General features: G+C 50.0%; 2 protein-coding genes across 4 annotated transcripts; one reads left to right on the top strand and one right to left on the bottom strand.

Moving 5' to 3' along the window:
* Positions 1–55: 55 nt before the first annotated feature.
* ythdc1 (YTH N6-methyladenosine RNA binding protein C1) lies at positions 56–9,462 on the bottom strand. 3 transcript variants are annotated; one of them, XM_061799219.1, is made up of 16 exons: positions 9,239–9,462; positions 8,115–8,216; positions 7,730–8,025; positions 6,476–6,890; positions 6,352–6,399; positions 6,187–6,281; positions 5,871–5,979; positions 5,680–5,797; positions 5,532–5,616; positions 4,160–4,314; positions 2,035–2,174; positions 1,928–1,964; positions 1,798–1,837; positions 1,080–1,145; positions 816–1,007; positions 56–740 (listed from the first exon to the last, which is right to left on the bottom strand). In XM_061799219.1, the coding sequence occupies exons 1-16, from the start codon at positions 9,264–9,266 to the stop codon at positions 570–572; spliced, it is 2,097 nt and encodes a 698-aa protein (XP_061655203.1). In that variant the 5' UTR covers positions 9,267–9,462; the 3' UTR covers positions 56–569. The 3 variants fall into 3 exon arrangements, with proteins under 3 accessions (XP_061655203.1, XP_061655206.1, XP_061655204.1); XM_061799222.1 differs by having other exon boundaries at positions 2,098–2,174; XM_061799220.1 differs by having other exon boundaries at positions 6,476–6,887; positions 9,239–9,461.
* A 1,024-nt stretch (positions 9,463–10,486) lies between these two features.
* Positions 10,487–11,540, top strand: ufc1 (ubiquitin-fold modifier conjugating enzyme 1). Its single transcript, XM_061799230.1, has one exon. It carries the CDS (start codon positions 10,991–10,993, stop codon positions 11,492–11,494), a length of 504 nt encoding a protein of 167 aa, XP_061655214.1. The 5' UTR covers positions 10,487–10,990; the 3' UTR covers positions 11,495–11,540.
* Positions 11,541–12,624: the final 1,084 nt, after the last annotated feature.

Genomic DNA, 12,624 nt, shown 5'->3' with positions numbered 1-12,624 from the left:
AAAAATAAAAAAATGGTACTTTGCCACATGTTAAGGAATCGTGACGCCACGCAACTCTGTTCAAGCAAGTTGAGGAGTGTTTGGACAAAAGCAGTGCTTGGCCACCAGGCACGCGACACGTTAGCCAGAGTTGAACGTCCCCTTTGACCGACTGACGGGAAAACGCGCCAACCGTGCCGGTGTCATTCCCAGCATGCGCTTTTGCATCCCACAACTCATTTTTCATTTTATCTGGAAACCAAACATATAAACTGTACAACAATCACGTGGGACAGAAAGGAGCAGAGTCCAAACAAAACGTGTTTTTTCAAGCGACATTTCACAATCAAAGAAGCACAGGCTAATAATCTATTTTCCTGTTGGCCTGAAATACTGACATATACATGTTCCTGTGGAGCGCCGCACACACGATTGTGGGGCATGAACACGCCTCTTTTTCTTTTCCTTCCGCGACGTCGTGTCTCCTCATCGGATGCTCAAAATAAAATGGGGGGGGGGGGGGGAATCACGCTCTGTTCCACAGTAAAAGGCAAAGCAAGACGGGAGCGCGCAGGAAATGACGCGCCGACTCATCTGCGGTAGCGGCCCCTCTCTTTGTCCCGGTCTCGGTCCCGGGGGCGCTCTCGCTCTCGTCTCGGCGCCACCCGCTCACGCTCGCGCTGCCGCTCGCGTTCTCGCCGACTGCTCACGACCGCCTGCGTCCGTCGCAGGAAGTCGTCCACGCGCATGTCATAGTCGTGCTGCACAAAAAAAGAAACCTTCTGAGCCCGAGCCCGGTCCCGCCTCGCGACCGTCACGCTCGAAGGAAGACTCACCGGACTGGACGCGAAGGCGCGATGCGGCGGCACCGCTCGCTGTTTGTCCCTGAAGCGAGGGGGCGGGGCCTCGTGCTGCGGCACGGGGTGGTGGTGATGGTGGTACGCCTGGTGAGGGGGCGGCGGGGGGTGGTTGTGATGGTAGTAGGGAGGGTGGTGGGGGGCGGGCGGCTCCACGCCGGGGTACGTCGCCTGATCACATCGCAACGAGGTCGGTCAAAGGCAAAGATGGAAAAAGGAGCCCGAGAACCGAACGAGGCCTACCAAAGTCTGCCAAGGAGGCGGCGGCCCCACGTTGTGATGGTAGTCTCTCATGTAGTCGGTGTAAGACTGGCGGGAAACAGGAAGTGAGGTTACAAGCGACGGTGAAAAGGAATTAGTCGGAATGACGACGACCGATGAGCCCGGGCACGCGGTTTGTGTGCCTTCATTCGTTCAACGACTGAACGATGTTGATCGTTAGCTTCAATTCACTCCCTTCCAGTTGCAATAGCAATCAAACCGCAAGGTCACTGACCCCGAAAGGGGCAAACTATGGTAGAAGGAACATTGCGAGAGGGGGTCAGGTCAGACAAGGAGCATCTTGTCATTGTTTCCATTGGCCGCACAGTTCCAACAATGCAAGCGGGTTTCAAGCAAGGCTGTTGACGATGTATCAATACCGTGCGCCATTGTCACCTCCCAACTTTTCCGATGCAGCTCGTGAGTCACAACAGTTTCTGTGCCAATTCCAGGTCATCAAGGCAACTGGACTCCTTTTATTTCTTTACATGTTTGTTTTTCCGCGTAAAAAGACTTGTGCAATTATGCTATTAGGCTAACGGTACGTCACATGGGTGACATGCTGGATGCATGGTGTTGATGCTTTACTGATTATTATTATTATTATTCTTATTCAAATTGGAAACTTGTTCAACTCATGAAAACCAGCTGCAGAACATCGTCAACGCCGTGCGGGGGTCTTTCCCAGCGGAACACTCACCCCGTTGAGGAAAACATCCCGTCTCACGTTGGAGAAACGCCTGCGAAAGTCCCAAGAAGAGAAATGACACGGAACCACAAGCTTTTCACGCTCATCATTCGCTACTTTGGCTGCTTTTTGGGGGTCTCACCTGTCCACCGGCTGGTTGCGCAGGTCCGGGATGAAGCCTGAAAGGGAAATAAGATTGCTCCGTAAATGGGACTACGGAACGGCGGGCGTCCCATAAGACACTCTTACGGTCGCTGGAAAAACCACAAGACAACATTTGAGGCTTCTTCTCTTGGACTCTCATTTCACAACCTGGTCGCTGGTTGAAGTCTGGACACTCGGCTCGAGGTCGCTTCCTGCCGTGGAGGTCGTACTCTTCGAGACGACGCCTACGTGGACAAGTTGACACGTAAGACAAACGCGTGCTCGCTAGTACACGCGAGGCCGATAGTACAGTCACACAAAAATAAATACATACTCGACCTTCAAACCACCTCAACAAGCCTCTGCACAATAAAGACTTTGTCCAACTGGTCCGCAGGTCTACCCAGTGGGTCCCCGAGTCTTCCCAGTTTATCCCATAGGAGCTAAAGACTACTCAGTTGGTCAACAAGTCTTCCTGGTTTGTCTTGCTAGGTTTTTTTTTTTTTTTTTTTGGGTCTCAAAGTCTTCCCAGTTTATCCCGCTAGTCCTCAAGTCTACCCAGTTTGTCCCACAGGTGCTAAAGTCGACTTAGTGGGTCCCTGAGTCTTCCTGGGCTGCCTTACTGGTCCTAAAGTCAACTTAGTTTGACCCAAAGTCTTCCTGGTATGTCTCACTGCTCCTCAAATTTCCTGAGTTGGTCCCCGATTCTACCTGGTTTGTCCCGCTGTTTTTTGACTTGGTCTCACGGTCTTCCCGGTTTGCAAAGCCGAGTTAGTTTGTCCCGCATTCTTCCCTGGCTGTCCCACCGGTCGTCTAATCTACTTAGTTGGTCCCAGAGACTTTCTGGGCCCTCCCACGGGGTCCTGAAGACAAATTAATTGAACTAGTCCCCCCGTTTTTTTTTTTTTTGCTCTTGCTCGGTCTCGGAGTCTTCCCAGTTTGTCCCTCTGGTCGTCGAGGCTAATTAGTTTGTCCCTCGGTCTACCCACTGTCCCACTGGTCCTGTCCTGAAATCAGTCACTCAGTTGGCCCGAGTCTTCCCGGTTTGTCCCGATGGTTCAAACGTCAACACAGTTGGTCCCCAAATCTTCCCGGTTAGTCCCACAAGTTAACGTTGTCGGCTCCTGCCTCCAACCAGTCCGTCTCCCTAATTAGCTCCAGAATCTTCCAAGTCTGCCCCACTGTTGCTAAAGTCTACTAAGTTTGTCCTTCAGTCTTTTCAGGCTGTCCCACTGGTCCTGATATCTACTCAGTTGACTGAAGAGTCTTTCCCGTTTTTTTTTTTTTTTGCTTGGTCCTAAAGTCTACAAGGTTGGTCCCTCAGTCTTGAGTCCTGTGTGTGTTAGTGCTTCAAAAGCAAAGTAGCAATAATAATCATAATAATCATAATAATAATAATAAGAATGTGACTTACACACTTTGAAAGAAATCAAAGGTTGGGGGTCAACATACCGCTTGTGATGTAAAAGTGGACTTTGGATTCTACAAAGTTTGTTTCCACATCTGCGTCCATGATAAAGGATTTTTAAAACAAACCCTCTTACTTTGAAAGGGTGGCGGGGTCGTGATGGTGTTGGTGATGCGGTCCTGTCAGTCACCAAACGAAAGCCCCACCCCTTCAGATTTTTTTTAGTCCATCGAACACACGCACACGCCACAACAAAACGTCCTCATTTGCTGCGTGTGTCAAGATTTTTTTAAGTGTTCTCTCATCGGGTGGGGATGAGGTCATTTTATCAGTTCCATCTTTTACCTGATTGGACAATGTGTCCTCCCTTCCTTGGATAGTCCAGTGACCCCCCCCCCGCCCCTCACTCAACCAACCTGCACCACCTTGAAAAAGCAAGAGTCCATGTGGAGATCACAGTCCCCATCTCCCCCTCTCCCCCCGCCCCCATTTCCTCTCAAGCTCCCTCGACCCTTCCCGCTTCCATCAGTCCAGCCAACGCTTTTATTCTGAAAAGTCCATCTAGATTTGGCTAGCTTCAATTTGCTACGAGTGAAACTCCTGCAAAGAGAGAAAGTCAAACAAACATGAAAGCATTTCAACTTCCCGCCTCACTGAGCAACCTCCGAGGCGTCCCTCCGGCGGGAAAACTCCAGAGCGAGCGGCAGAGCGACGACGAGCCCGAGCGGATTAGCCGCGGCGCTCGCCGTCTCCGACGTCCGACGGCAGGCGGGAGCGGAAGAACGACAGGAAGTGGGAGGAGGAGCTTGGCGATTGGCTAACCTTCCCGGCTCGCGCAGCGGCGGGCGGCCGCGGGGTCGCGTTTCCGAAGGGGTCTCACGCTTGTGTCGAACGCGCCGCGCCACCTGGTGGATGTCCACGCTCTCGTCCAACGGGAACAGCGCGCACAGCTGAGCGCCCACGTCCGGCTGGATTTCCTGACAAAAGGACGAATTCCATGAACATCTGTAAAGAGTCACAGTTCAAGTCCGAGACGAGTCTGTGCTAATTTGTGATTTAGCCTAGTGTGCTAGCTAACACTCGTGATGCGTTTGTGTTGAACAATTAAACCACTGAATGCAGTGCTTATGTAACTTGTGTACATTCTAGATGTATGATGTTGCTGATGATGATTTTTTTGCTACACACCACTGCAAAAAAAACTAAAACAAAAAAATCTATGTACACGGAATACCAGTCTCAGTTTTGAAGTACGTTGTGGCAACTAGGCAATAACAACCCCCGTCAAATACTGCCACGACAATGACTGTCGACATCCATCCATCCGTTCTCAACCGCGCTTACCTGTTCAGGGTCGCTGGAGCCGAGCCCAGCGGACTTCGGGCCAAAAGCGGACTACACCCTAAACTGGTCGCCGGTCAGTCGCAGGGCACATCCATATATCGTTCGCTAAATAAAATGGACACTACTTTTACAGTACTTGATAAATTCTCATTTACGTGCGTGTTCGTTTACGGAAATTCTGTCGCGCTACTTGTTCCCCTCTCCGCGGTGACACACACACACACACAGACGTGTGGACAACGTTGATGCAGACAGAAAGAATTAGCGTTCTCAAAGCCGTTTTCTGATGGGCAGCCGGTGGCTGAAAGTTGAGCGGCATAAATGGAATTCGTTCCGATGTTAATGCCACAGCGGCATTGTGGGAACATTTTGGATTCAAGCCAGATGAAGGTGGCCAATAGCGATCCCGCTACCATCGACGAGCCGGTACGTCGAATTCGTATCGACTTAAATATTTAAAAGACATCAATCCCGCCAGATTTCTTCTACAGCGCAAAATTTCTCTTAAAAATGATGCGCTTGAATTATTAGGCTCTAATAAAAAACATCAACAATACGATGGTTTATCACTTGTACGCGTGAATAGAGTTGTATTTGTAACATGGCTCCGTGATTGTGTACACGCGAGATGCTTTTGTGGTTATTCTTTGTACACGTTTTTACACAACACAGTAAAATCAATCAATCCAAATGGAATACGAGTCTACTTTTTCGGGCTTCGCCGCCATCTCACAAATGCCGCTATCGGCGAGGGTGCACCGTCCGACTAAACCGAGCTCGGTCACAGAACGAATTAAAGTTCAGAAATTCAGAAACGAAAAGAAAATTGAAGGAGTCAAGTGGATCTTACTTGTCCGTCCCGTCCGATCTTGACGGGCTTGTGCTCGTTCCAGGGGTTGGAAAGGTGAGCCGTCTTGGTGAAGGGAAGCTCCCGCCTGCGGAGAGCCAGCAAAGAGGTGAGGCGGCCGACGTCGCGCACGGCGCCGCCGACGGCTCACCTGCACAGCCAGTCGATCTTAAAAACTCCGCCCAACATCTTGGTGTTCATGCCGGCGGGAAGCACCCAGTGGATGGGGGAGCCGCCGTGAAGAGACTCGGAAGCCAAGCGGGCAAAACCTGCCGGACCGGATGTCATTCTGAATACTTTCAAGTTGTCGGGCAGACGGCGCCGCATCGGCCTCGGTCTCACCTTGGAATTTTCCGCTCTCCCGGACGGAGAAGACCAGGATGACGCTGCGAGCCGAGCGGAAGGCCGCGTTCAGCTTCTTCTCGTTGACGGGCAGCGTGGACCACACGCCCTGAACGACGGCGGCGGCGAGCACACCACACGGAGTTCAGCTCGGAGAAAGGAAAACAGGAAAGGAAAGAACGAACGAAAAAAAGGAAGGAAAGAAAGGGCGCGGAGAGGGAACGACGGAAGGAACACAAGGAAGGAAAGAAAGAAACAAAGGAAGGAAGAAAAGAAAGAAAGAAAGAAAGACAGCTTGCGGACGCGCCGCTCGTACTTTAGCTTTGGCCAGCGAGACGTTCTCGTGGTTGTTGCTCTTGATGACGAAGTAGCGCGACTCGCGCAGGATGTAGCGAAGGTTGCTGGTGGGATCTGCAAGGAAACAGGAAGTCAGGCGGGCGGCTTGCGGCGCCCGGACGGCGGACGGGGCCGGCCCACTTACTGACGGCCCGCACCGACGACGAGAGCTTCTCCCGCTTCTTCTCGGAACCTTTCCGGCGCAACGACAGCGAGCGGTCACACATACGTCTGAAGCGTCAGCGTTAACGCGCCGTCACCGCGGTTACCTGAGGCGTCGGAGGCCGAGGCCGAGCGCGCCGACTCGCCGTCGTCGGAGAAACTGACGGAGGAGGCGGAGCGCGAATCGCCCGCCTCGCTGCGCGTGTCGTAGTCGTTGCCCTCGCCGCGGCGCTCGTACTCCTCTTCCTCCTCACCTTCGTCCTCCTTCTCGCCTTCCTCCTCTTCTTCCTCCTCCTCCTCCTCATCTTCCTCCTCGTCCTCCTCCTCCTCTTCTTCCCCCTCTTCCTCTTCTCCGACTTCATCCTCCTCCTCTTGTTCCTCTTCCTCTTCGTGAGAAGCGGCGGCGGCGGCGACGACGGGGGAGGAGCTTCCGGACCGTTGCTCCGACACGTACTCTGGCACCGCGTCCTCCTCTGATTGGTTGTCGTCCCGATGGTGGGAGGGGCTGCTGTGCCGCTTCTGCTGGCGGGAATTGACAATTTGGAAGGTTAGCTCTTGTAGGAACGTATTCTATCCATTACCGATGAATTGGCTCCAAATGGATTTTGCATTCGCCAAACACAATAAGCTCCATCTGTGAGGTACAGGTATTCTGTTTGTCGCCATCTTCAGGTTCCTCATTATCGTATCTGTGACTTTTGAGTGTGTATGCCTTTAGAAGGCGGGGCCTGCTCTGGTGAGTGACGTGGGCGTCGGCAAACGAGAGGGTAGACTAAGCCGGCGTTGTCTATTTTGACCACTTTCGATGGCTTTGCTAGAGGTGCGTCGATTCATCAATGAATCGACAACTCATTGATCATCAAATTCATCGACAAACATTTTAACAATCAATTCGTTTAGAGACTTTGTTTCACTTAAAACTGTCCAAATCTCTCCAAATTTCAGCCTCTCAACAATAAATATTTTCCAATTTCTGTCATCCTCCACGAAAGCAAGCCAAGTATCTTTTCAAATAAGACATTTGGAAGCATCTGCTTTCACTCGGGAAAACAATCAACACTTTTGCTGATTTTCTCAGCGATGTTACAGACCCAACCAGGAACTGAATCATCATCAATTTATGTTGGTGCATTTTCTGCAGCGCCAATTTGAAATGGTGTCCTGTTTTTCAATAGAAGGATACAAACAAAAAAATGTTTTTTTTTAATCCGGCTGACTGATAAATGGAAACAATAGTTGACATATTCACGGGTTCTCAAACCAATATTGAGTTGCAGCCCCACTTGTGACAAAGCCAATTGTTGCTGTTCGAGCACATTTCCCCTTTTGCGGTCACACGAACAACAAGTCGGCGTCGGCACCTGCTTGGCGGCGTCCCCGTCTCTGGGAGACCGTCTGCGTCTGGCTCGTTCGCCTCCGCGGCTCCGGCCGCCGTCTCTCGTTCCTCGCCGGCTCTTCCGCTCGTCGTAGTCGCCGCGGTAGCTGCCCGCGTGGCGTCTGTGAGGGCTGCTCGCCGACCTCTTGTGGGAGGACGACGAGAGGGGCGCGCCCGAGCCTCTCTTATTGGCCAAAGACGACGCGGAGGGAGCGTGGCCGGAGGAGCCCCGGAGACGCTTCCGGTCGTGGCACTCCGAATGAACGCTCTTCCGTTTTGTTCCTACGAGACAAGCCGTGTCAATGCGCTTTGAACGAGGTTAGCGTGATGGCGAGGAAAGGAAGTCGGGGACAGGACGGCACGCGCGCTACCTTTCTTGTCTGCGACGTGTCGCTCCGTTTGAGGATTGTACAGCTCGTCGTCCTGATCCGGGGCTTCTGTCAAAATGTCTTCCAGAACGTTGAGCTCGCCGTCTACCGTGTTGCAAAAGTCAACATGAGCAACGAGCGAACCTAAACGCTAATCTTCCCCCGAAAACCCGCGAGCCCTGAGCCGTCTTCCACTTGCATTCTTTTGGCTGTTTTCGTTTCATTTCTTTGTAATATTCTTTCACGTTGACCAAAAACAAGCAATTCTATTTGTAGACCTGAGAACGGAGCAAATCGCAGGAGGGTCGACGTAACTGCCGGAGCAGCTCGGACAGCTCTCGGGGTCGCCGCGGTGATTTTTGGAGATACTTTTATCTTTAGGCCACATTCTGTTTTATTGGATGTCAAACTGACTCGTCAAAGTCAAGGCAGATCTTTCAAAAATGTGAACATTCCTTCTCATAAGAAGATTTTTGTATTTATTTGTTTTATTAGACAGTCGGGAAAAGAAAAGGATTAGACCACCACCGCCACCATTTCTTCAGTGTTTTGTTCATTTTTAATGCCTGGTCCAACTAAAGGTGCATTTGTTTGGACAAATAGAACGATGCCAACAAAAAGAGTTGAAATGAGGAGCTGCTTTTCTGGATAGTGACCAAAATCGATGGGAATACAATTGTAAAACAGCAGCTGCATTTTTGGCACACCAACACATTCCAATCAACAGGAATTTGAAGTAAGATTCGAAAGTATTTGGGTATTTGTGGGCGGGGGGGCAATTGAGTGATTCTCGTGGTTCAATCTGGAATTTTCCTCTGAATATAATAAAGCATCTGTCATGATCTCTTTTCTGACTTTTGAGCAAATGTCGACGCGACGGCACAAATCGCTTCCAATGTTAGCAGGCGTGCTGCGTCTTCAATCGGGTCGCGTTATCGTTCGCTCGAACGCGCCCGCTTGGAGTTTCGAAGACACACAAGACAAAACTCAAAATGCGCCGCTGCGGTTGACGCGACCGCGATGAGGCAGCAATACGAGATCGATAAGCCGATTGGCGACATCGGCCGCACGAGAGCTGCCGCGCACAAAGACCAGCTAACGATGCTAACGATGCTAACAACACTCACCTCTGTCTTCGCGGCGGTCGGCCGCCATTTTCGCGCCGAGGCGAGCAGCTTGCGGTCGGCGGAAGAAAAACGATTTGGGTTGTTGCCGATGATTATCGCGTTTGTGATCGATTACCAAACACAAAGGAGAGAAACGACGACAGAGACGAGATGCTAGCTAAGATGCTCGTCGGCAGCGGAAGTCGCTCGCCTCCACGCTTGTGACTTCCGCTAAAACGGTGACGTCATCAACAGTTTACGGCGATGACAGCTATTTGGTCAAGTGGAATCTTTAATAACTAAATCCTGAAATGTAGATGTAACTTGACTTTTTCAATTGTTTTTATTGATAGTAAATGCAAAACAGTACAAATTAAGCATACGAGAAAAAATTCATAATTAACAAAGGACAAACCAGTCAGGGGTACATGAATGTACATGAATGTACATTAATGACGGAATAGAATAATATCATTTTGCACACTTGCTTCTCCTCAGCGGGTCGCGGGCGTGCTGGAGCCCATCCCGGCTGATTGCGGGCCAGAGGCGGGAAGCACCCGAACTGCATTTATATTCAAAGGAGTTACATTATAGCCTTTTTGTTAGTGGTCTCTAATTAACGTTCAATATTCTTCAACATCGTTAAAAAAAAAACATGTATTTTTTTAAATCAAATATTTTGCCAAACGTATAAGTGGGTTTATTAGGAAATAACATTTTCTCTTAGGACAACAAATGCCAAATAATACATTTTGGCAAGACACGCGGAACACTTTACACAGAGGATTTTTATTGCTTTATTTAACCTTTATTTGTTCAGGTAGGACAAATGAGAACGGATTCTCAAAGTCAAACGAGGCAAAATAGAAGCAAATAAATGACTTCATAAGGACATATACTACATACTTAAATAATCCATTCTATTACATCATAGCATTTGATTAATTTGATTAATACAAGGTCCATAACAGGTGCAACAATCACACTCAACAATCACACTCAAGAATAAACCTTATATATATATATATATATATATATATAAGGGCTGCACAATACTGGGAACAAAATGACACGATACTTTTTTTTAAACCTACAGTATATATTTTATTCATATATATATATAAATTATGTATATTTATTTTTTTTAATGAGGAATTAAAACAAAAACAGGACTTTTGGCCTTAATGTGCAACCAAAGTATGACGGGAACGACGGGGAAAGGACATTGACCCTAACCCTAACTTTGGATTCCTCGCAGCTGTGGCTGACTATATTAAAAAAAAAAAAACATTGGATCTTATCTATTCCTATATTACAAAAGAAAATAAATTCCATATTATCACAGTGTTTTAACCAAAGCGTTGTGCTACCAATCATTTTGAAGGAGCACATTGACGTCGACGTATGCACTAGTATCCGCAGAGTTTGACGGTCGACACGCGCCGATTGTTGTTTATGCAGGAAGTCATTTGCATTTGCTCTGCCTTTACTATGATGACGCTTTTGTAATGATGCGGAATGTGGAATTTGTGCTGGTCGCACCCATTTGACGTCCAATTGGGGCCAACGCGGTAGCGTTTGATGCCCGAAGACGACCCGGACCTGCGCTCCGCTCCGCTCCGCTAGGTGGCGGCGATGCGCCTGAAGGCTTGAAGGAGGAAGCGCGACGAGCGACTCTCGCACACTCAGCTCAGCGGCACGTCGACAGCCGACAAGCCGACAAGCGAGACACTCGCCGGCAAAAAGTCCGCTTCGTCCGTTGGTTCTTCGCAGATGGCGGACGAGAGCACGCGCGCGGCGGTGTCTCAGATCCCGCTGCTCAAGACGCACGCTGGCCCGCGGGAGCGCGCGCTGTGGCCGCAGCGCCTCAAGGAGGAGTACCAGGCCCTCATCCGCTTCGTGGAGAACAACAAGGCGGCCGACAACGACTGGTTCCGGCTCGAGTCCAACGCGGACGGCACGCGCTGGACCGGCACGTGCTGGTTCGTGCACGAGCTGCTGCGCTACGACTTCCGCCTGGAGTTCGACATCCCCGTCACGTACCCGGACACGGCGCCGGAAGTGGCGCTGCCGGAGCTGGACGGCAAGACGGCCAAGATGTACCGCGGCGGCAAGATCTGCCTGACGGACCACTTCGCGCCGCTGTGGGCCCGCAACGCGCCGCGCTTCGGGCTGGCCCACCTGGTGGCGCTCGGACTCGGGCCGTGGCTCGCCGTCGAGGTCCCGGACCTGATCGCCAAGGGGCTCGTGGTGCACAAGGAGCGGCCGCCGAAGTGACGTCACAATTCCTACCTGGCGTCATCGAATAAAACCAGCAACTGCACCCAACTGTCGTCGCGTTCATTTGTCCGAAAGTAGACTTTGGGGGTTTCGACCGCTGACCTACTCAATCAACACAAAGTTGGAATAGCGCAACCGCACAACAATCAACATTTTGTGACCTTGTTAAAGACCAAACTCAATCACCAATTGGAATATAGCGTTGGACATTTGAAAATGTTTTTTTTCCCCATTTATCCAATTCATTAACATTATCAACAGATTACTCAATGATTGAAATAAACATCAGTCGCAGCTTTTAGGATTTGAAAAAAAGCATTCATCAATGGAAATGCAAATGGGAGCTGAAATCAGAATTCAAAATTCAAATATAGCGGCAACGCGAATTCATGTAATAGTGTTCCCTCGCTATATTGCAGATGTTTTTTCTCATTTTCCTATCACGCATAATTTGCCGTCACTTTTTTTGTGGCAAAATAAACACTTGCGAGCCTAAAACAACAACAAACTCATTTAGACATTCCAAAGAATAAAATGTACATAGTGTACAGTACTACTGTGCATTACTGTATGTTTGAAAGTATACAAAGTGTTTTCTAAGAGTATGGCCGAGGTTAATAGGCGCGCGGTGGCCCTTTCAAATATGTATAAATAATCCCTGCAAAATACGTGGTCGCGACTTGGCACAATAAAACGATTCCTGAACAACTATTGCCCAATTTACGTCGAGGCGGAAACAAATGCTGAAAGTCAACATTCTGCGGCGAACACCAGAACAACAACAACAAAAGTGACGCAGTCGCACTGGAGTGCGTCACTTCCGGGCGCAGAGTTGGTCACGTGTTCCGCCCGGATCAGAGCGCAAGACAAATTCGGTCGCCGTGTCAGACGACGGCCACCAAATCTTGCCACATCTGCGCCGTCTTTTACCATCGCTCGTCAAATCAAACATGCCGGGGAGGCGCAACCGGAAAAGGCGAACGGATAAGCCCCCCAAAATAAAAACGGAAGAGAAAAAAACCAAAACATTTTCCGCGACTTGAAAGCAGACACGCGATGGCTTTCGTCATCGTGGTCGCTCAACCAATGAGAGGTCGCGAAGAGCGGGAACGCTCCGTCTGATTGGC

The sequence above is a fragment of the Phyllopteryx taeniolatus genome, chromosome 15, assembly GCF_024500385.1.
Source record: "Phyllopteryx taeniolatus isolate TA_2022b chromosome 15, UOR_Ptae_1.2, whole genome shotgun sequence".
In the NCBI taxonomy this organism is placed as follows: domain Eukaryota; kingdom Metazoa; phylum Chordata; class Actinopteri; order Syngnathiformes; family Syngnathidae; genus Phyllopteryx; species Phyllopteryx taeniolatus.
Note: the sequence above shows the minus strand (reverse complement) of the source record. Positions and strands in the feature narration are given on the sequence as shown.